Below are 23,013 nucleotides of genomic sequence, written 5' to 3'. Positions count from 1 at the left end.
GCGTGACTACAAGGATGCAGGCAACTGTTGTGGGTGACGAGAACACCAAATATCACTAACTTTTTAAAAGTTTTTTTAAGTTATCACTAATACTACGGCATTAAGTCCGAAAGTTGATCTGTAAAGTGTAAAAGCAGTAACTTCCTGCCACGTCTAGATGGCGCTGTGACTAATTGAATACCGAGGCGCGTGAGCGAGCATCACCTTAACACACTAACAGAGGTTTGATAAAGAATGTACTAAGTCGTAGAGCATTTAACAAACACCCTTAAAATATACATTGTAGTATGTAACGCGTGTGGAAAATAGTGAAATTTCGAGTTAAAAACAGTTAAGGCAGCGTTAACAAATGGAGCGTCTTCGCAACCTACAGGTGCTTCTCGGCTTTCTAATTACAGCATCACCATCATGCTTGACTGTACGCTACCTTATAATTAGCGCTATGGCGTCTTTACCGTTACCAAGGCGAGCCCAGGCTGCTTGTTTGGGTGTTTTAGGCTGCCCTGGAACGGACGTGGTTGTCTAGCTGAAATGAGTTATTAAGTTTGAAGTAAAAAGGAATAGCTAGCTAGGGGGAGTAACTAGGTAGAAGGAGAAGCTAGCGAGAAGTAGCAGCTAGCTAGACGGGGGAAGAAGCTAGCTATAGCCGTCTTGCCTTGTTGACATCATGGCAGACTCTGCAAAGAAGAAGCCAAAGAAGAGGGTTAGGTCGGCCGAAGCGAAGAAGAGGAAAAGGGATTTGGACCGAGTGAGGGACCGGACGAGAATCAACATTGGACACGCATTTACAGGTTGGAGACAACTGCGACAAGACGTTGGATGCAAGACAGATGAGGAGCTGGCCTTCGTGCTACTGGACTCGTGAGTTATCACATGGAAGATGCATATTATATTTATATTTACAGGTATGGCCTACTATGGCAGTTTTTTTCATGATAGAACGCACAGAAAGTGCTGATCTCGCACTTAAGTTAAAGCAAGTCAAGGCTGCTACTACTACTAGACCTACTAGACCAATTGTACACTACCTGAGATCCCCATTAGTTTGTCAAGCTTGGTTTAACATTAAATACAGTATGAGGCATGTATATCCTCCCTTATGATGCAAATGTTTTATCGTGTTTCAGGTATCAGAAGGTGACTCAGAGAATATCCGAGGAATGTCCCTTGCAGACCAGAAACCAGGAGTCAAATGGCTATGTTTGTGAACTCCAGGTGTCTATTCTGCAGAGGAGCTCTCCATCTGCCACTCCCGAGCCATTATCGACGTCAGGAGACTCTGGGTTACTCGGACCTCTTTCAGGCATGACTTCAAATCCTCCATAGATAAGTGGCAGAGGAGGTTTAGATTCGTTTTTTGTCTAAATGCTATGAGGATATGAGGATCCTCAAAATTGGAGATAGGGCCTACATACAAATCAGCCCAGACAGTGTAAATCAGAGGTTTTCAAATTACGGCACTTCGAAAGGACAACATGGTGCACCCCCCACCCCCCCCCCCCCCAAAAAAAACAAAACAAAACACAACAAATACTCCCTGAAAAAGTGATATTGATATTGTGTAGCTTATTTTGTGGCACTTTCTACAAACACCAGACAGTTTACCCTTTAATTATAAGAGCTGAAAATTACTTAAGTTTGCCTTCAATCAAAGTTTGCTTAGCATGTTTGAGATATGATTTTTCTTTTTTCCCTCCAGCTGATGACGCTCCTCTGGCGCCTTACATGACTTTCTTTGCAAAATTTTAAAAAGTGTTAAGAAAGTCTCTTAGTAAATACAATGTGGACTTTGACCAAAATTTTAAAAATAAATTGGAAAAAAAAAAAGAGTTTGAACAAGTCACCAGAGTTCGTGGGCAGACACAGTTAAACTTGTGTGAGAGATGGTGGCAGTTTGAGACTGGAATAGATTAAGTGGTGGAGTGCCTCTATTATAAGGTTAAAGACTTGCTACTGTTATTACCTTAAATTCAGGCCTTTAAGCCAAATTTAAAGAGGAAAATAAACATTTGTTCATATATACGTATATATATATGCTGCGTTTGTCTATAAGCCGCAGGTATCAATGTTTTAACGTGGGGTATTTACACAAAGACATAAATCTTGCAATCTTACCTCTGCTGCAGTTCAAGCAGAAGTATTATAGTAGTATTATATATAGCTTGAGATTTGTCAGATCAAAACAGGATCTCTGCATAAGATTTCAACATGTAAATTTGTCCTCAACTTCAGAAATTCACTACTTCCTGACTCTGCACACTAAGCATTGTGGGAACTGTAGTTCTTCTAACCATAAATGAGCTGCATCCTTGTTGCAAAGTGTGAAGCAGCTTCTAGTCTGGAATTTACAGTGGGTTTTTCTTTATGTAGAGGAAGCTATAAAGTCAGAACCAGACGACGAGCACACCATTGATGAGCCTTTTCTGGAAACATCAGAGGAGCCGGAACAAAACCGTGACCACTATCAAATCCGTAGGTGCCCTTTTTTTTTAACTCACTGGATCTGGCTAATTTACTTATGTATGTCCACATTTTGTAGAGAACTCTAGCTTTTCAATGGACAACAATAGTGTTACGTAATTCAACATTATGAGAAGTTTGGCGCGTGTTAACCACATTAACGTCTGCCTGCAGAATTGTAGTGTCACTGTAACTTGCTTGTCGGTGCCTGTGGCAACTTCTTTGTTATCTGTATATTTTAGGGATGTGGGGAATAGCAAAAAAAAATCTTTCTTTTGTGTCCAGGAGAGTCATTGTGGACATTAGCTGAGAATAGTCTCCATAAAGAATCAGCAGTATCAGTTCCTGTGTGTGATGAAGAAGACAAAATCATTTCTCCTACGAAAAATGCAGTGGAAGAAGACTGTGCCAATTGTCCTAGGGAACCTGATGCTTTTCCACAATGTGGCAAGATGTTGGAAAACGAGGACGTTTTAAAAACCCATGAGTGCTCTGAGGATGAATCGTTTGACTCGGACTCTGATGTGTCACCTTTTGATGACATCACAGAAGCACAAGACAACGATCCAGACTACATGCCAGGCACTTATCTTTGGTATGTTTGTTTTATTTTTATATCTGCTTTTAAATAGAAGTTATTTATCCTAAATACTTGAGTAATAAAGGTTGTATAGTTAGCGATGTTCTCTTTCAGAAATGTGAAAAGTCACTACTCATCTCTTTTTTTTTTTCTTTTCTTGAGGAATGCCTTCCATTAAATGAGGCTGAAAGGAAAGGTCTATTTAACCACATGGTAATTAAGAAATACACCGACAGTCAATAGAAACTTTGAGACCATATTTTTGGACATCGTTTTTATTTTTGAAGCCCTAAACTAGATTTTCCTCATGTGAATAATTTGTTTAGGATATGGGCATGCAGGATGTAGCGATCCTGGTTGGGAGTTGTCACTCTCTCTCCAGCCTCCACCCTACCCGGTGCCAGGAGACGTGATAAATTTGGCATGATGCTGTTTGATGGACTCCCATTGCTGGCCTTTATATAGGCCTCCAAAACCGACCCTCAAATTATGCAAACACCCACTGAGTATTGTGCAATGTGTATTTGGAGACCAACCCAGGTACAGTGAACCGTGACAACTAATTATCTCAAATATAGTAATGGTTTGTTTTTTCCTAGACCTGCATACAATGTTACATTAGTCAATATCAACTTATTGGCAGCGTAACAATTATACATGTCCGAAAAGGAGTAGAAAGAAGCGGAGCTTCCTGATCTCCAGATCTCGGCCACTGTGCAGACAAGTTTGATTTACCACTTTTTGTAATGACAGAAAAATGTTCAATTAAAATATATCTAATTGAATAGAGGGGTAAATTGGTGCATTTACCATTTGTGTCTCTCATTTTGCATTTCAGGGATCAGAAGGGGTCAAAAATATCATTGGAGAAATATTCCTTGCAGACCAGAAAGGAAGAGAATCTCTCATCCGACACTGCTGAACCATTAGTAATGCTAGGAGATTCAAGACTACTTGGTATGTGTTGTTGACGCAGTGTGCACCTAGTCCACATCATACCCTCAACAAAAATATAAACATTTCTGTTTTTGCTCCTATATTTTAACTAGATTTTTAATTGTGGAAGATGACTACTTGCCAAAACATATTTGAACAATATTTGCGAGAGAGGCTCTTTACGTACATAGAACGTTTTAGATCTTAGAGTTTTGCTTCAGAAAAATGAAAGCAAAAATAAAAGGTACTTTTATATTTTTGAGTGTAAATAGGACATTACTATTCTACCATGACTATATACAGCAATTGACCATCCATCATCAAATGTATCAGAAACAGTGTCTTGTTATATCATTGTGTTCTATAGATGATACCATAAAGTCAGAGCCTGACTATGAACACAGCATCGATGAGGACCTTCAGGATGCACTCTCAGAGGTTCCCAAACCAAACCAGCAGCGGTGCAGGGCCAAGAAGATTTGCAACTGTGCAACATGTGGGAGATTATTCCCGTGTAATGCCGCTCTCAAACGCCATCTTGTCATCCACACGGGGAACAGACCTTTTAAATGCTTCATTTGTGGAAGAGGCTTCACGCAGAGTGGGAACCTCAAAACACACATGAAGGTCCACAGAGGTCAGAGGTTTTTTTTTTTACTCTAATGTGAAATAAAAACTAATGAATGTCTTTAATTTCACTCCAGGAGAGAAAAACTGGACTTTAGCTGAGGAGAAGAGTCCTATTAAAGAATCAGTCCCGGTCGCAATTCATGTGTGTGGCGAATGTGGAATGGACTTCCGTCTGAAAGATCAACTGGAAGAACACCGCAGCAGTCACATGAAGCCTTATGCTTGTCCAGACTGCGGCAAGTCATTCAAAAACAAAGACTCGTTAAAAATCCACAGCCGTGTTCACACTGGGTACTCTCCTTTCGCATGCTCTGAGTGCAGAAAGACTTTCATCACGTCGTGCGGCCTCAAGCAACACAAGTTGACCCACCGTGGAGAAAAGAACTACCACTGCGAGCAGTGCGGGAAAGCGTTCTTGCAGGCCTCCCACCTCAAAGTGCACCTAAAGACTCATAGCGGAGAACGGCCTCACCTGTGCGCCATCTGTGGGAAGAGCTACGCGCGAGCCGAGACCCTCAAAGTGCACCTCAGGGTTCACACTGGAGAGAAACCATACACATGCGACACATGTGGGAAATCCTTTTATTATTTTCAGGGTTACAGAGCACATAGGATGATTCATGACAAGAAGCCAAAACCACCTTCAAAACCTTTGGGAAGACCTAAACAACAAACTGTGGAATAATGAGTGATGTCATCCAGGAAATGTATTTATTGGACAAAGCAGCCCTCAATCTCGCTCATGTCATCTGAAAGGTGAGGTCAATATGGAGTAAACTCATTTTTCTTGCTGAAATTTGGTTTATTAGCATTGTGTGCTTTCCACCTAATAGAACGCTTCTCAGTGCTTTTGATATTGATATATCTATATAGATGTATATCATAGATATAGCCATAGTATATAATCAACTCGAGTGACCGAAAGACATTCCCAATTAAAGGAATGCTTCATAATGCAAGAATATGTCTTGTCTGCATATTTTAAAGAGTAGCTGAAGTAAGAAGCTTTTTAAAGTGTGATGATATTACAAACACATAGTTTGTTTGACATAGAAGAACTGGCTCTCTCAACATAAATGCAGCGACCATGTTGGATCTGAGTCAGATTGTAATTTATTTCACATACTCGAGCAACAAATTATTTAAATATTGATAAAACGCATTAAATTTTTGCTTATATTCAACTACTATGTGTGACTAGTGATATTTTAACTAGTTTTGTGGGTTCACACTAGGTAATTGAGGAAAATACTATCAATACAGGACAGTATTAACAGATCAAGGCAGACAATTTACAGTAAAGTTGACTTGATTGCATAACAAGCAGATATTTACAGTGCATTACAATGAATTATCTATTTGAAGATTAACATTTGCCATGTTAATGTCAATGAATGAAATTCAGCTTTTATTGTGATATTTACAAATCAACTAGAAGTTTGCTCACATTGGAAAGAAAGCAGTGATAGCAAGGCCTTTTCTATTTATTTCCAACATTTTGCTTGAAAGATTCACACGCTCACCTAAGCTAAACAATGCCATTGCACCGAATTTGTCCAATCGTGTTTAACATTGCTATGTAGAAAAACACACGTAAAAATACGGCTTTTATTTTGGTATTTCAAAATCCAACGGGAAGTTTACACGCTGCCTTTTGGGGGGTCAAGCAACAATAGCTAGAAAGCTCTCTGATGGAAGTTAAATAATGGCAAAAATATATGTCCACAATTGGACACGCTATTTCAGCTCACTTGACGTTACAATGAGACAGAAGTAGAAAATGTCCCTGTATTTGGAATAAATACTGGCGACTACTTTTTTCCTAACCTGGGGGGAGACGTTTAAACGTTCAGGTTGGTTTCTATTGTCTGTTGTTAAGGTTAACTAGACAAACCTGCGAGGTTTCCTCGCTGTTGCAATTGCTTAAGAAGCAAATCTTGCGTACCAGCGTTTTAATGATGTGGTTAACCATGAGGAACATTGTGATGATCGGCGTATCGGTGTGGCTAATCGTACCGCTAATTGCTAATTGCGAACGCCGATCAGTGGTTAGCTTGCTGGCTAACCACAATCTGTGAGTCTTGGTGTTATTACGACTAAATTACGCCTTGGCGTCAGTGCTGGGAGGCGGATTTCCACCAAACGTTATTCGTGTGAAGATAAAACATTCATACATTGATTGAATCAAGGCAAAAGTGGGACGACAGCCAGTCCCACCTAGCTAATGCTACAACGCTAACAGGTCAGCGAAGTATCTCGAAATCGGTGTCCTTAGATGCAACTCACTTAGTACCACTATGTAACAACACTTTACACCTGAGTAGTTTATTTCTAATTGTGTTAATTCTCCCATCCCCGTGAAGGCCTGGCTAGGTTCACGCCCCCTTCCTAACAAAGCATCCTCCCCGGTGGTGTGTCCTTGAGCGCCACAAGGATGACTTCCAAGCAGCAGGGAGGCACTGGTGGAAATGGAATGGCAGCCAGGCTTCATAGAAGCTGACCAACTGAAGAATAGCACACAAAAGTCTTATAAAACATGCATTCATTCATTTTATAAACCTCTTGTCCTCGGGTCAGTGAGCAAGCATGAGCCTATCCCAGCATCAGGGTGCACCCTGAACTGGTAGAAACAAACATTTCAGGTGCAGACCTTTTGACAATTAAGTCTGGAATTAAACTAACATGCATGTTTATGGAAGCAGGGGAGAGAGCCTGCATACTACACCCGGATGTTACATGTACAACCACTGTAAAATCTGCTTTTTCCAAAAAATGGATAATGTGTGATGCACTTCCTCTCAATTATGATTAATTATGCACCCTCCTTTCTTTGACAGAGGTGCACTGTTGCCTCCTCCACAGAGATGGGCTCTGAGAGCCCCAAGCACTTTGGACCGTATGTGATGATGACTGAGGAGGAGGAGGAAGAGGAGGATCAACAAGAGATTGGCCCCCTCATCAACTCCGATGGAGAAGAAGTGGATATGTCAGATCTTAGTGAGTTCCAGTGACACATTATAGAGCCATTGCTTCATTGTTGCTTGTAATTCTGGAGTGTATTAATTATTCAATAGTGAGAATTTAGTCATATTGCATTTGTCGATATTACACCTGATGAACACAACAAAGAAAATGTATTTTTGAAATTTCATATTCCTATATTACTGATACCAGTCTGATTCATGTATCAGAAGTTGTCGAAACCACCTGCGGATATTTCAGATCCATGAGTCCCAGTGCTTTGTTGTCAACGAGTATGTGGTCCTAGTATCAGAATCGTTTTGGTATTGGCAGATATCCAAATTATTCTATCAGGGACCAAAGTGAAAAATGCGTCTTTTTCATGTTGTGATTGTAGGATCAGTTAAAAAAACATTGAAATCTCATTAAAATGAAGAAAAGTGTAATGGAAAGTTATTAAAGACTAATTATTTGTTGAGACTGTAATTCAGACAATGGACAGTCTGAACCTAGCTTTGTTGTTGTGAAAGGTTTTCTCCAGTTACATGTCTTTCTTTTGACCTAGGAGAGGGTGCCATGCCAGGCAGTGGAAAGGCAGAACCCCCCTCCATGGTGTTCAGTCAGAGCGAGAATGAAAAGCCACCCTCCTTCCATAACTGTACCGTGTGCGGTAAAGACTTCCCGTATGCCTCCAAACTCCAGCGTCACCTGCGCACTCATACCGGGGAGAGGCCTTTCCCGTGTTCAATGTGTGATAAGCGATTTCCAGAGAAAGGTCTGCTAATGATCCACGAAAGGGTCCACACAGGAGAAAAGCCCTTCCCGTGCACTTTCTGTGAGAAGCGTTTCGCCAGCCAGGGTGAGCTCAGGCTCCACAGGAGGACTCACACTGGCGAGAGGCCGTACCACTGCTCCATCTGTCTCAAGAGCTTCTCTCGCCACTGGCACCTCAAGACTCACCTGGATGCCATGCACTCTGAGGTGGTCGCCGGCTTCACCAGGAAGAAGTTCCCATGCTCGGACTGCGACAAAAGCTGCAATTCAGCCGCTGAGCTGAGGGACCACCAGAGGACTCACACTGGTGAAAGGCCCTACCAGTGCTCATTCTGCGACAAGAGGTTCGCTTTGTCAGGAACGCTGGTCAGACACGAGCGCCTCCACACTGGAATCACACCGTACCACTGCTCAGACTGCGGGAAGACCTTTGCGCAGCAATGGACGCTGACCACACATATGAGGACGCACACGGGTGAGAAACCATACAGTTGCACGCAGTGCGACAAGTCTTTCGTGGCACCCGGGGAGCTTCGGAGGCACACCAGGATCCACACTGGGGAGAAGCCGTACACCTGTGGAGATTGTGGCCGACAATTTTCGCTGGCTGGAACCCTCAGGAACCACAAGAAGTCCTGCACACAGAGCAAATATGGATCACTGCAAACTGCAGCTGGTGAATCATCCGAGAGAGAAACCACCAATGTCAGCTCTGAGGTGTTGACATGACACTGAGTTGTTGGCCCTGTTTGTCACTGTTAAATAGAAATGAGTATGTGATATTAAAATGAATGACTAATTTACTGTATTGACCCGAATATCAGAAACCAACCATGTTTTAAATTAGTTCAGTTAGAAAACTTCTGTATAATGTTGGATAATATTCCCCTCAATTTTTATGATTTTTTTTTTCAAGCTGATGCATACAGAGTACGTAATGCATGTTCATATTTACACGCATTTGCACACTTATGACACATTGACCTGAAATTTTACTTTTCAACTATAGCTTGTCTTATATTCAGGATCTAGACATTAATTATACAAATTGCAAACCAACAGGTGAAGCCAAATGAGTTTTCCCCAAGCGGGTCAGCGCTTTTCTTCATGACCTGGAGAGATGCAGCATCAACACAGACAGGCTCAGAAAAAAAACTCTAATGTTAGCAAACCATAGAGGAGCAACGATGCTAATCTTAAGATCATGGTGTCATCAAAGTGTCCAGCAGCTAGAAATATATCTCTTTTGCATTCTACTAGTTGTTTTACTGATACTTAAAGCTTTTGCATTTGATTTTCTTAGAAACTATCTTTACAAAAGTGGGTCTGGAAAAAGAAGTGTCATCTTATATTTGGGTCAATATGGTAGTTTTTTTAATCTATTGAACAGAATAATGTTACCTGGACTTGATAATGTTGGTGTACTTTGGAAGCAAACTATTTGAGACGGAATCAACAATACTGATTACAGTCAAATAGCGCACCCCATTTAGCTTCAATTACTCACAACCCTAGTAAGGATAAGCGGCATTGAAAATAGATGGACGCTTCACGATGACAATCATCACTAAATTATCAATCACTTCCACGCATTGAACTGAATTTTATGTGCATCATGTCTGTGTTTTTAGGTGTCCGTTAGTCAAGCTGTACCTAATGTCAGAGACTCCACCGCCGCCTCTTCAGAAGACAGCAACTGTGACCAAGTAGCCCGGGACTGTAATGACTCTGAACAGGAGCAGGATCCATTCAGTCTGCACATGAATGTAGTCGTGAAAGAGGAGGAAGAAGAGGAGCCTTTGTGCGGTATGTAGACCTGGCATGTTACATCCAGTACATGGGTTTTAGATGTCCTGAACTGATGCGGCTTATTTTGTTGTTTTGTCACCACTCAGATGAAGCTTTGAGCCCAGAATGTTCCCCAGAGGAAAATGATGTAACTGCAGTGAAAGAGGAGGAAGCACAGGATATTATCAACAGTAAGCAATTACCTGTATTGCATATTATTTGCAGTTATTTCATAGTATTTTTCGTGCAACTTTACATGAGCAAAAGGTCCACCATATGCAATAAAAACAGTAGTGCGCACAGTAACAGTAGTGTGTACAGAAGACCTAAAAACCCATTACATTAAGCTTTCCCAGTACTGTTGTTCTTTCCTATACATCTTACCAAGACATATTAGACAATTCTAAGCTTCCAACTTTGTGGGAACAGTTTAGGGAAGGCCATTTTCTCTTCATGCTTGGATGAGTTTGCTGTGGAAGAACACCTTTAGGGATGAACTACAACAGAGACTGCACATGTTCTTCCATTTTCACTTCCTGTGAGAATAACTTTGTCCTCATACTGTCATGCAACAGACAGCAGACACAAAGTTTATTTAATCTCTTCCATTATTTTTCTGCAGCCACCCCAAAGCCTCTCAACCAAGTGGTCATCTCTCCTACATCGCCAGTGAAGGATCAGTGTAACAACAATAGCAACACCAGGAAGACCAGAAGCTCTTTCTGCTGCGGCCTCTGTGGGAGAGATTGCCACAAAATGTCAGCGCTACAAATCCATATGCGCATCCACTCAGGAGAGAAACCCTATCAGTGTACTCTGTGTGGCAAGCAGTTCACCCAGAAAGGTCAGCTGAAAGGCCACCAGAAGGTCCACACAGGGGAGAAGCCTTTTTCCTGCCCCGAGTGTGGCAAATGCTTCGCCCACTCTGGCGCAATGAACCGTCACCGGCTCACACACACTGGGGAGAAGCCCTACCATTGCTCCCTGTGTGACCGCAGCTTCAACCAGTCGGGACGTCTGAGGGAACACGAGAAGACGCACTTTGGGGACAAGCTAAACTGTCCTGAGTGTGACAAGACTTTCACGCGGGCCTCGAGCCTCAAGAACCATGTGAGGCTCCACACAGGGGAGAGGCCATACAGCTGTGATGTATGTGGGCGGGGCTTCAGCCGCTCTCAGAGCCTCAGGCTTCACAAGCGTAAACATGAGTCGACGCATGTGAAGGAGGAGTCTAGCTTCAGTGTTGACGACTTATCAGACAATAGCTCACCATTAAATATGTGTATAACAGTTAAAAATGAAGAGAATATATTTCTATAAAGCACACTGTACTGGTAGTCATTTTAGATTGTACAGGAAAGGACTACCTCTGTAACCTTAACATGGTGGTCACATTCAATTAAGGGTAGTGATTTTCTTAAGAAATGATCACAAAACAGTTTATATTTCACTTGCAGTTTCCAACAGTGTTTATGGTAGTTTAAGGTCTGTGATTTCACTTCTTTCAATGCAGTATTTTGTCACATAATCCTGTTTTTGGACTGGCTTGTGCATTTGTAGCAGATACAACTGAAATACATGTACTGAGGTATTAATGCAAAGTAAAAGTAGTCCTGGTAAAAACAGATGTGGTTATATTTATCTTGTATCTGCCAAAACCAGTTTTGCCTTTGTCAACATTTTTTTAAACAAATCACATGGTTTAGACTGTTTGGGGAGGTTAAATTAGTGTTGTAAATAAATAGAACCATAATCCGAAACTGGGGAGTGGACGCTTTGTGTAAGGGTGGTGACTTTAATCCACTGTTCAAATATATGGGACGTGTTGCATTCAGTGGTCGGTGGTGCCTTTGGGATCTGGGCCTTTAATGGGGACTTAATCCATGTTTTAATACCGCCCTTATTACATATTATAATTATATAAACAAATAATAAAATTAAAGACAATGTTACAAGGCATTGCATTACAAAGATGCCTTTTGTGTACTGGGATAAATACCATTATTACTAATGCACGAAACCTAGTTAACCAACTGAAGCAGTTCATAATTAACTAATAGCACGATAAAACCACACAAAAATTAAAGTAAGTAATTCTTACCAGAGGTTATGATAAAGAAAATCTGTTTCCGGGTCACTCCAGACGATTTGACAATAGTTTGCTCTTTTCAAAATCGAACACCCACTGGGTGGAAGCAGTGCGACCAAGAGACGCTATAAAATTAAGATAATATGTGACTGTTAGGAACAAATTAATACATTTTTTATGGAACAAATACTAGAAATGAAGTTTTAAATTTAGGTAAATGCTTGTCGATACGCGTTAGATATGTGGAGTTTAAACTGCACAATCTCCATCGACGTTTCGGCGGGTCTTTCACCGGAAGTACTCTAATTTCCGACGCCTTTAAACGAGGCATGGTAATAAACAGGCATACAAACTGGCGGTGGTACTGGCGGTGGTAGTGTTGTGCAAACTTAGCTACCGTCTGCACTGACAGTTGCAGGACGTTTTTCCACATCTTATTCAGTAAGTAGTTTGTTGAGAATAACTAGTTAAGATAAGCTGAACTTGATGACCTTGTATGCGTATTGTAGCTCACGTATGCTAAAGTTATTGCTAAAATAGCTCGTACCGTTTGCTGTTTGACATCCTCGTCAAGATAGCCGTTTGTTTGAATCATGTCATATTCCTACATGTATGTCATATTTCTGAGAAATATCGACCTTTATATTTAATGCGGAGCAGCGAAGGTTAGATCATTGTGTTCTTTGCTCTCGAAGATAATCGCTGTTTATCGTGTAACAGCAGTATGCAGCTTGAAGAAAGTTTAGCTTACTGTGCTTATGTGTAGTCAATGTGTAGCTTTAAAAACTTTAGTCAGGTTTAAGGATAGAAAGATATTGTGCTCTACAAGTTGCATTAATGAGGTTATATTTGTCGAAAAAAAGTAGGAAGAAGTTGTGTGTTTTCTTGGCAATGTTGGTGTTGTTTTGTCAGATGCTCACTGATGTAGATGTTTGTACCTTTTAATACATTATACATATGAAATAATGCTTTTTTTAGATAAATTATGAAGTCATTAATTTAAACTTTTGTGGTACCATCACATTTTCACTAGGTTTTGATCATCTTCTTTTGTTCTACTGGCTGCTGGCATGCAACAGAAAATGTCTTACATTTAGAATTGATTGCACTTTGTCCTGTTCATCTTACACAGTGCCACCATGGTGTCCTACAAGCTGCTGAACCCAGAAGATGTGCAGTTATCTGAGGGCAACCGCCTTGTCGAAGAGCAGGTATGTTGAGTTTCAAGTGCATTGCCTGTTGAAAAGGCATATGGGCATATGTAAATACACCTAAGCTCCCTGGGAGAGGTATTTAAGTCAATTGAGTCTGTTTTGTTTTTGTTTTTTTCAAGGAGACAGACAGATCCTTTCTGCTTCCACAACGGTTGCCATGCTCCATCACCACAAGCCTCATAGTCACCGGCTGCCTGCTGCTGCTGCTCTGTGGCGGCTGGCTAGTAGGCACCATGTTCTGGCTTCACAGCCCCTCCGCCCTTTTGCCGCACAAACCGCCATCACCGTCCAAGGTGCACAAAACAGACTCCAGAGTGAATGACACTCGCCTCCGTGAGACTTGTGGCCGAATCCCAGACGTGTGGAGGTTTGACTGTTACCCGGAGAAGGGAGCAGTTGTTACAAGAGAGATGTGTGAAGCAAGGAATTGCTGCTTTATTCCTTCTTCCCCTTCTGACGGTATTCCCTGGTGTTATTATCCATTGGAATTCCCATCTTACACGCTCAGATTAGTAAATGACACCGACTTGGGGCAGAAAGGTACACTTGTGAAAGAGGTGAAGACTTATTACCCTGCAGACATTATGACTCTGGAGTTGGAGAGCAGATACGAGTCGGACACACGACTGCGTGTCAGGGTGAGTGCAGCGCTAACACTACACCGCATTGGAGTTCCTCAAATGGGAGCTCTAGCTTTATTAGACAAATTCTATATACGTAAATCATTATATACAATATATCATTGATCCCTAAATTAGATCACAGACCCTTCAAGTTCACGCTATGAAGTCCCCATCTCTGTTCCCACCATCACCAAGAAGGCAGAAAGCGCAGCTTACACCGTGGAGCTCTCAAAAGAGCCGTTCGGCCTCATCGTGAGGAGGAGCGCTACCGGTACCGTGCTGTAAGTCGTATCTTGGATTACGCACGACAGCCAAAGTGCAGCACATGTTGTCTTATCTTGACTTGCTGTGACGTTCACGCTCTGTCCGACTGTCAGCCTGAACACCACTGTGGCTCCTCTCCTCTACGCCGATCAGTTTCTGCAGTTCTCCACCGCTCTGCCCAGTAACTTCATCTACGGGCTCGGGGAACATCGCTCATCCTTCCTGCATGACATCCAGTGGAATACACTTACGATGTGGGCCAGAGATGTGCCGCCCATGGTGATTTTGTCTTCTTTACAACATTTGCACAACTCCTCTGTAATGCTTTCTAATATGTTCTTTTTGAACAAATAGGAAAAAACAAACCTGTATGGAGCCCATCCCTTTTACCTGGTAATGGAGAAGGACGGAAATGCACATGGCTTCTTCCTTCTGAACAGCAATGCAATGGGTCAGTCAGTTCCTTCCTCTTTCAGTCTGGTTTTTACATTTCAGATTGCCAGAAAACGTGAAAAATGCAGAAGAGAAATGTTTTTGAGGAAATCAACAAATCTTGGCACTCAGTATAGTGAAGACCTTAAGCAAAAAAATATTCATTCATTTTCTACCGCTTATCCTCACGAGGGTCGTGGGGGGTGCTGGAGCCTATCACAGGGCACATATAGACAAACAACCATTCACACTCACATTCATACCTATGGACAATTTGGAGTCACCAATTAACCTAGCATGTTTTTAGAATGTAGGAGGAAACCGGAGTCCCTGGAGAAACCCCACACATGCACGGGGAGAACATGCAAACTCCACACAGAGATGGCTGAGGGTGGAATCGAACTTGGGTCTGCTAGCTGTGTGGCCTAGGCGCTAACCACTCAACAGTCTGCAAAAAAAATCTTTTTACATTTTTATTTGTCTGTATATTAAATGTTTTTTAACTTTAACATAAAATTTAATTGACCAGTCCAGGGTGTACTTCGCCTGGGATAGGCTCCAGCATACCCCCGCGACCCTAGAGAGTGACAAGTGGCATAGAAAATGGATGGATTCAATTTTATGCATTATTTTCTGACATATTATTGAACATGTGGAGAAATACAGCAAAACTCCAACGTTGTGTTCAGCTTTACAGATGCTATGTATGAACTGTAGGCCTTTGGGTTGTTGTCTCGAAAAAATGCTTAGTGGTACAACCTTTGGACAGTATTTTTTTTCCCCCTGAGGGGAAACAAAGGTCTGTTTGGGTTGTAGTGTTTATTTTTTTCAAATGGAAGACAACACTAGCTAGTAATACATTTTTCAATCATTGTTTTTTACTATATAGAAGATATATAGTATAAAAAAATACTGTTTGCAATGTATTTCAAGGTTGTAATAAAACTGTTATATTTCTTAAAATTGGCCACATAACTCCTTTGTTAGCACGCAGACCTCACAGCTAGGAGACCAGGGTTCAATTCCACTCTTGGCCATCTCTGTGTGGAGTTGACATATTCTCCCCGTGCATGCGTGGGTTTTCTCTGGGTACTCCGGTTTCCTCCCACATTCCAAAAACATGCTAGGTTAATTGGCCACTCCAAATTGTCCATAGGTATGAATGTGAGTGTGAATGGTTGTTTGTCTATATGTGGCCTGTGATTGGCTGGCGACCAGTCCAGGGTGTACCCCGCCTCTCGCCCAAAGACAGCTGGGATAGGCCCAAGCACCCCCGTGCCCCTCGTGAGGAAAAAGCGGTAGAAAATGAATGAATGTATGAACTCCTTTGTTTGCTAGCTTTCCCAATCTGTGAGACAGTACCCCCCTCTCCCCAGTGATCTCAAGGGTTGTGTGTGATTTGACTGGATGTAAAGCTCTAACTTACTTTCTCACCACCTTCTAGTTAGCATTTATTTACACCCTTGCTGGCACGTCTTTTCAATACTTTTTGTTTTAGTGAATATTTCATATTCGATATGATATTTTCCTAGATGTCATTCTCCAACCTGCTCCGGCCATCACCTGGCGTACAATTGGCGGTATCCTCGACTTTTATGTCTTTCTGGGTCCTGATCCTGGATCTGTGGTTGAACAATATCTGGATGTCATAGGTGACTGTGTTGACACTAAATAGAAAAACATAATCACTTCCATGGATTCCATTGCAAAGATTAACTGATTGTGTTGTCTTCCTTCTTGTCTTAGGTCGTCCAGCTATGCCGATCTACTGGGCACTGGGCTACCATCTGTGTCGCTGGGGTTTTAACTCGAGCGAATCCACGTGGGAGGTAGTCAAGCGTATGAGGAATTATGGGGTACCTCAGGTAGAGTGGAATCTCCGTGTTATGTATATTTAAAGTCTATTTTAGACAATAGTTTGCTATGTTTTTGTGTGCTTTTCCCCAAGGACGTCATGTGGAACGACATTGACTACATGGACAGGATTCTGGACTTCACTTTCGACCCGGTTAACTTTGCAACGTTGCCGGACATGGTGAAAGACCTGCACGCACATGGCCAACGCTATGTGATGATTATGGTGAGCGTAGTAGGCCACTTGCGTTCATGTGTGCTGATTCTGCTGGAGTGTGATGTCCGGCTTGGTCACCATGCAGGATGCTGGTATCAGCAGCATTCAGCCTGAAGGATCCTACTTGCCCTACGATGAAGGACTCAAGAGAGGCGTCTTTATTAAAGACACTGAGGGAAAGACACTGATTGGCAAGGTGGGATGTCTGATCTGCTGCTTGGGGTTCTTTTTTTCAGAACAAAAGACCAGACAGAACATTACTCGCATCCTTTCTTTTCCTTTTAAGGTGTGGCCGGGTCTGACGGCATATCCTGATTTTTCTGATAATGTGACCCATGAATGGTGGTACGAAAACCTCAAGAAGTTCCATGAGCAAGTGCCTTTTGATGGACTATGGATCGTAAGTAACTCATCAATAATTGTTTAACTATTCGTAGAACCTCAAAGTTGTTCCATGACCCTGACATTGTTTAAGTAACATTTTAACATATCCAGCTCTTTAATTAGGTCAACATATTGAGGCAGTGAGCCAACGTTTTTGTGAAAATTCAAAAATCAAATTCCCATTAGTTGTCATTCTAGCTAACCGACAACAAACTATAGCTACAAAGTCATATGTATTAAATAATCAATAAATTATCACATTACCTAACAGTTGTGCAAGTGCACCCAATGGTGTGTTCAATGAGTTGATGTTTTGTGTCATTTTAAGGACATGAACGAGCCATCAAATTTCTTAGATGGTTCCACCAATGGCTGCCCGTCGAACAATCTGGACAATCCTCCGTACACACCAGGTGGGAGACAATGAGCTGGTAGCGTCACACCCGCAAACATAACCCACCGTTTTGTAATATATTGTCAATTACTGGTGTGTAAGCTGCTACTTTTTCTTAAACTTTAAACCCTGTTCTGGCTTATACAGCGGTGCGGCTAATTTATGACTAAATTTTAATCATGTGACATGTTCTTTGCTTCAGAATTTCTATTAATTCTTTAAATAGTGTGCTCCCGGTCCTCTGGCGTCCTCTGGTGGACAGAAGCAACAATATCTTCTCTGCTGTCCTTCAATTGAATGTTCTTCTTAAAAGAAATGCATTATGGGACCCCTTTAAAATGTTGGATTTATTTTTTATAAAACACATATTTATACATGTTTCTATATTTCTGAGGTATAATGTTTGTTAGTTCCAGTATGATATTGTTTGTAAGACAAAACCGTAAGTTATATTGAGTCGTGACCCCCTGCAATTTCCAATGGATTGACAATCTTGTTGTGAGTTTATTCAAGTCCTCACAGACTTGTATGCATCACAATAATGCTACTTTATGACGTGGACACATGTGGCTTATACACTGGAATTTACGGTACTTTGTACACTTTTTTTTAGGTGTGCTGGGAGGTTTATTGAGAGCTAAAACTATATGTGCATCAGCGGTGCAGAAGCAGTCAATTCACTACAACCTCCACAGCCTGTATGGACTCATGGAAGGAAAGGCCTCTGCAAGGTTGGGACTATTTTGCATGCAAGCAAAGAAATCAAACTTATCGGTTGCATCCTCTTGTTCTCTCTGACTTTCTCCAGTGCCTTGAGGAGGATCTTAGCCAAGAGACCCTTTGTAATCTCGCGATCCACCTTCCCTAGCCAGGGCATGTACACTGGTCATTGGTTGGGAGACAACAGGAGCCAGTGGAAGGACTTGTCCTCCTCCATATCAGGTCAAGTCGATCGGCTCTAATTTCTTTAATTTTATGTAATCTTACGTATGAAACCATGTGTGCTGTCAGCCAGAAGATTGTAACCAGTGCACCCTTAGTAAACACAGTAAACCATGACATCTAAAATTATGTCCTCCAACTTCTTAGCTTGAGTCATTTTACCCATTATCTTCATGCATCTTTTCACAACTGCAGGTATATTGACCTTTAACCTCCTGGGCATCCCGTTGGTCGGAGCCGACATCTGTGGCTTCAGTGAAGAGCCTCAGGAGGAGCTGTGCATCCGTTGGACACAGTTGGGCGTTTTCTATCCCTTTTCTCGCAACCACAACGCAATTCACGTGAAGGTTAGACCCAGGATTAGGATTAGACCCAGAGTTCCCCTTCCTCGGTTCTAATTTACCTCACGAATAGACAGTTACTGTAAATACTGTCATTCTAACCGGGAATATTCAGTGGCAATCTGCTGTTTGTGCATCTTCAGATGGAAGTGTTTTTTTTTCAAATCTGATTAATTGAAAAAAAATGTATTGAGTGTGAAAGAAGCCAAGCACGTCAAATTTGCATGTGACTAAAGTAAAGTTCAAACATTCTGTTTCTGTCTACAGTCGCAGGACCCAACAGCATTCAGTCCACTGGCTCGCACCGCCATGAAGCAGGCCCTGCTGTTGCGCTATTCTCTCTTCCCGCTCCTCTACACTCTGTTTCATCACGCACATGTACAAGGACACACTGTTGCACGGCCACTGATGTTTGAGTAAGTGAAAATGTGTGTATTTTCCCTTAGACACAGGCAAGCATAGAACATGTATTACAACACCTCAAACTTTGCTCACTTTGCCTTCAAAGCCATTGTGTATTATGTAATATATATAACAACACACTACTCAATTATTTGATTACACTCATGACAATATGTCTTAACAGATTCCCAAAGGATATAAAAACCTACGGGATCGAAAAACAGTTTCTGTGGGGGAGGAATTTGCTGGTCACGCCAGTGTTAGAACCTGGTGTACTCTTTGTGGAGGGATACTTCCCTGAGGGTCTGTGGTATGACTACTATACGGTAAGACACACTGCCTCAAAACCGATCTGGAAAGAATTCTCATATGTACTTCATTCCCAGGGCGACTCTATAAACAGCACGGGTGAAGAACTGAGACTCTCTGCTCCTCTCGACAAAATCAACCTACATTTGAGGGAAGGATCTGTCGTTCCAATGCAGGTTAGTCCCGTTCAAATGAGTGATGGAATCCTTTTGTAGTTATGAAGGACTTTTTGTTAACATTTACGTTCCGGTGCACAGACGCCCAACCTGACCTTGTCAGTAAGCAGCGGCCAGCCTCTTCATTTGGTGACTGCACTCTCCGACAATGGCACCGCCTGTGGCGATCTGTTCTGGGATGACGGCGATAGCCTTGACACTTTTGAGACTGACCAGTATGCTTACATCGTCTTCAGTGTGGCGCAGGTATGCATGTTAGGTACTTTGCAACATTTGCGTCTATCCTAATAAATCGTCAACAATAACAAAATGAAATAGAGCAGTACTGGAACTAAAGAATTTGTTGGAACACTTCTATTGCAAATAATGACCTGAAATTTGTGGAGGTTTGCCAAGGTGGCTTGTGTAGACCATGCACCCAGTAACTATAAACGACTGTTAATGACAAAGTGGCATTAATTGGCACATTTACAGTCTCTGAAGGTTATCATGAAATTGATGACTTAATTTCTCATCTCTTTTGTAGCAAACAATGACCTCACAAGTGCTTCACAATCACCTGGAGGCCACTTACATCACAGTGGAGTCGGCGTCCTTCTACGGCGTGAAGCAGATGCCGAGCAGGGTGCTGGTCAATGCCCGAGACGCAGCCTTCACCTACAGAAGCAACCAGGTGAGGCAGGAGGAGACACTTTGAATTCTAAATGGAGAATCCAATTCAGTCGAAATGCTGGTTTGTCCCTCCATCCATCCATCCATTTTCTATACCGCTTATCCTCATGAGGGTCGCGGGCATGCTGGAGCCTATCCCAGCTGTCTTCGGGCGAGAGGCGGCGTACACCCTGGACTGGTCGCCAGCCAATCACAGGGCACATATAGACAAACAACCATTCTGGAAAACCTTGAAAAACAGTATAAATATAATGTACTTTATATAATATAATGTCATTTTCGGTATATAAGCTGATACTTCTTTTCTTGTGCTTTCAACCTGCGGTTTGTACAGTGTATAGAATTACTACAGCTTCTCTTTAGACTGCTTGGACCGCCAACTGTCTATCACCAAAGGATTTCGAAAGTCTGGACTACTGTGTGATGAAGAGAGATACTGTAGCCCAAGCTAAATGGCTAATTTGCCTTGAGACAAGAGTGTGACTCAGAGCGACAATAGAGAGAGAGTGAGAGAGTGTGATGAGTGTGACGTTGAGGTCGTTAAGCTGCTACCTTTTTCTTAAACCCTGGAGCTTATACAGTGCATGTCCTGTACTTCAGAACTGCTACTAATTGTTGATAAAGGGTCCAAAAGACAGCCATCACTTCCACATAATTGTGTGTTTCGGTTCTAATAAGTGTGTGGATTAAGACAATGGCTCATCCATCCTGAGCAGGCTGAACATTTTCATTGTTAATTACACATTTGTTAAAATGCTCTCTGTCTGGTCTTCACAGGTTCTAACGGTGGCAGATCTCAGCCTGAAGCTCAGTCAGAACTTCACAATCAGCTGGTTGTGATCACTGCAGTGCTGTTGGTCGAGAGTCAGTACAAGTAAGCCTAATGGATTTGAAATGTCACTCTTAGCAACAAAAACATCCCAAAACAAGATCATATTTGAAGTCCTTTTAGTGGCTGGATTAAGAATGGCTTCTCTGTCTGTCTGGAGGTTCTCAGGAATGATTGAAAAAGAGACACCCTATTTTCTTCACTAAGGACATTGTTTTTGTGTGAGTGCTTTGCTTATTTTGGATGAAGAGGAGGATATTGGTCACACATTGTGATAGTCTTGTAATCAAGGTCAGAAGTTGCAATGTCAACTACAGATCATAGGTTATATATTTAAAGCCTTGTTAGAATTTTGGACTCTCTTTTAAAAAGGCATTTGTGTGTGTGTGCATAAATGCATGGAACTTTACCACTTGCAATAGCCTGCTTGCACAAGTTTCCACACGGATTGAGCCAAACCATATATTCCAGAAGGTTCTTGCCTACATAAAAATGCATTGTGCATTGTGCAATAAGAAGGAGACTGATGAGAATGTGATGAGTAATGCTGCTACTATTGCACTGACTTCTCAAATGGACACTGGTATCTTGTGATTTTTCCTTTGCATTTTCCTGTACAGGTATTTAAATTTAATTATGTTTTGTTTCTTGCTTGTGTGGTGTCCAGCAGCGCCTCTCTATCTGCAATAAATTTTGTTTGGTTTTATAAAAGCCGAGTCAGCTTGAATTTTAAAACTCATTGGCCATTTTACTTGTACTTCCTCGCGCTGACCAATGGAGGGCAGTAAAACATAATTACTTCTTAAACTTAACATGACCTAACTAAATAGGTAAATCCGTTTTAATTCACCATCTGACATAGATAACCAATTTTTTTTCATAAGAAATAATGTAAATTCCACTTTTGGACATCCTTGTGTTCGAACATGGGGTTTATTATGGACAAAGTGGCTCACACGGTCCAATAGCATTACACTGCATGGGTTCAGATCAGGGAGGCTGTTCCTCCCTCTGATAGATACTGAGACAAGACTGGGTACTCTGGCCTGTCAATTGTCATGTACACACAAACCTTTCCCCAACTCAAAGGCGTAGGGAAGTGGCAACTTTAAAGTAGAACAAGTCCAGCCTCTCTCAAGGAGTCCAGAACCCAACCTGTGGGACCAGGTGAGTCCCATTCGTCGGAAACTCTCAGCCTCTCCTACAATCTCAGGCTCCTTCTCCACTTGAGAAGTAACGTTCCATGTCCCAAGTACTAGCTTTGGCTAGACCGCCATCCTGCACCATATCCTGATGCTTGCCCCAACAGGTGCTCGCCAGTGAGCCCCTACCCAGGCCTGGCTCCAGGTTGGTTCCCCTGTCCGGTCAAGGTGTGATCCCTCATTTAGGTGTTTTTATCTTTGTCCAGGTCACATTCGGCTGCAGGTCTGGGATCGACTTAGTAGTAGATCAGGCCTGTTTCTGCATGTTCTGGGTGTGCAGGTGAAGAGGGTATGGGATTGGTGGCACACTACTGCATACCATTTGGTCTTTGAACAACCAGAGCATGAACCAGCTATGCATTGCCAGCAGTAAGTCAAGCATGTTTCTGGTGAACGTTGGCACATCAAGGCTGCCCTTTGTCATACATTCTGTTCATAATTTTTATGGACATAACAACATAACTTCAGGTTCTAGTTGCCTTTTTGTTTGCTAGCTAAAGGGACGTTTTCTGATTAAAGGAAGAACATTTTCTGATTGAG

General features: G+C 42.0%; 3 protein-coding genes across 8 annotated transcripts; all 3 read left to right on the top strand.

Moving 5' to 3' along the window:
* Window positions 1–166: 166 nt before the first annotated feature.
* On the top strand, window positions 167–5,291 carry LOC144899803 (uncharacterized). 2 transcript variants are annotated; one of them, XM_078793333.1, is made up of 8 exons: window positions 167–861; window positions 1,128–1,137; window positions 1,216–1,303; window positions 2,371–2,472; window positions 2,746–3,055; window positions 3,879–3,997; window positions 4,344–4,613; window positions 4,681–5,291. In XM_078793333.1, exons 1-8 carry the CDS (start codon window positions 668–670, stop codon window positions 5,289–5,291), a joined length of 1,704 nt encoding a protein of 567 aa, XP_078649459.1. In that variant the 5' UTR covers window positions 167–667. The 2 variants fall into 2 exon arrangements, with proteins under 2 accessions (XP_078649459.1, XP_078649458.1); XM_078793332.1 differs by having other exon boundaries at window positions 1,128–1,303.
* LOC131140385 (uncharacterized) lies at window positions 5,222–11,754 on the top strand. Of its 4 annotated transcripts, none has more exons than XM_058090811.2 (6): window positions 5,222–5,362; window positions 7,444–7,603; window positions 8,133–9,058; window positions 9,973–10,147; window positions 10,237–10,320; window positions 10,752–11,754. In XM_058090811.2, exons 2-6 carry the CDS (start codon window positions 7,471–7,473, stop codon window positions 11,447–11,449), a joined length of 2,016 nt encoding a protein of 671 aa, XP_057946794.2. In that variant the 5' UTR covers window positions 5,222–5,362; window positions 7,444–7,470; the 3' UTR covers window positions 11,450–11,754. The 4 variants fall into 4 exon arrangements, with proteins under 4 accessions (XP_057946794.2, XP_057946786.2, XP_078649457.1 ...); XM_058090803.2 differs by lacking the exon at window positions 5,222–5,362 and adding an exon at window positions 6,183–6,459; XM_078793331.1 differs by lacking the exon at window positions 5,222–5,362 and adding an exon at window positions 6,970–7,178.
* Window positions 11,755–12,562: 808 nt separating this feature from the next.
* gaa2 (alpha glucosidase 2) lies at window positions 12,563–21,982 on the top strand. Of its 2 annotated transcripts, XM_058070021.2 has the most exons (21): window positions 12,563–12,659; window positions 13,351–13,429; window positions 13,552–14,070; window positions 14,191–14,336; window positions 14,433–14,598; window positions 14,674–14,770; window positions 16,284–16,403; window positions 16,498–16,616; window positions 16,700–16,831; window positions 16,908–17,018; window positions 17,109–17,222; window positions 17,535–17,619; window positions 18,214–18,331; window positions 18,409–18,542; window positions 18,738–18,889; window positions 19,151–19,299; window positions 19,470–19,611; window positions 19,672–19,770; window positions 19,852–20,016; window positions 20,297–20,443; window positions 21,220–21,982. In XM_058070021.2, the coding sequence occupies exons 2-21, from the start codon at window positions 13,358–13,360 to the stop codon at window positions 21,280–21,282; spliced, it is 2,850 nt and encodes a 949-aa protein (XP_057926004.2). In that variant the 5' UTR covers window positions 12,563–12,659; window positions 13,351–13,357; the 3' UTR covers window positions 21,283–21,982. The 2 variants fall into 2 exon arrangements, with proteins under 2 accessions (XP_057926004.2, XP_057925995.2); XM_058070012.2 differs by having other exon boundaries at window positions 19,470–19,770.
* The last annotated feature ends 1,031 nt before the right edge of the window (window positions 21,983–23,013 follow it).

The sequence above is a fragment of the Doryrhamphus excisus genome, linkage group LG9, assembly GCF_037039965.1.
Source record: "Doryrhamphus excisus strain RoL-2023G ecotype Guam linkage group LG9, RoL_Dexc_Guam_v1.1, whole genome shotgun sequence".
In the NCBI taxonomy this organism is placed as follows: Eukaryota; Metazoa; Chordata; class Actinopteri; order Syngnathiformes; family Syngnathidae; genus Doryrhamphus; species Doryrhamphus excisus.
This window is presented reverse-complemented; position numbering and strand designations above follow the sequence as displayed.

What these genes read in the sequence shown, in the direction of transcription:
- LOC131140385 (XM_058090811.2), top strand. Translation starts at nt 7,471, where the DNA reads ATGGGCTCTGAGAGCCCCAAGCACTTTGGACCGTATGTGATGATGACT. An exon ending in AGTGGATATGTCAGATCTTA is followed by an intron (nt 7,604 to 8,132) that starts GTGAGTTCCAGT and finishes CTTTTGACCTAG; the next exon opens with GAGAGGGTGCCATGCCAGGC. An exon ending in AGCACAGGATATTATCAACA is followed by an intron (nt 10,321 to 10,751) that starts GTAAGCAATTAC and finishes ATTTTTCTGCAG; the next exon opens with CCACCCCAAAGCCTCTCAAC.
- gaa2 (XM_058070012.2), top strand. Translation starts at nt 13,358, where the DNA reads ATGGTGTCCTACAAGCTGCTGAACCCAGAAGATGTGCAGTTATCTGAG. An exon ending in ACCGCCTTGTCGAAGAGCAG is followed by an intron (nt 13,430 to 13,551) that starts GTATGTTGAGTT and finishes GTTTTTTTCAAG; the next exon opens with GAGACAGACAGATCCTTTCT. An exon ending in CAATCCTCCGTACACACCAG is followed by an intron (nt 17,620 to 18,213) that starts GTGGGAGACAAT and finishes ACTTTTTTTTAG; the next exon opens with GTGTGCTGGGAGGTTTATTG.
- LOC144899803 (XM_078793332.1), top strand. Translation starts at nt 668, where the DNA reads ATGGCAGACTCTGCAAAGAAGAAGCCAAAGAAGAGGGTTAGGTCGGCC. An exon ending in CCGTGACCACTATCAAATCC is followed by an intron (nt 2,473 to 2,745) that starts GTAGGTGCCCTT and finishes TTTTGTGTCCAG; the next exon opens with GAGAGTCATTGTGGACATTA. An exon ending in ACACATGAAGGTCCACAGAG is followed by an intron (nt 4,614 to 4,680) that starts GTCAGAGGTTTT and finishes ATTTCACTCCAG; the next exon opens with GAGAGAAAAACTGGACTTTA.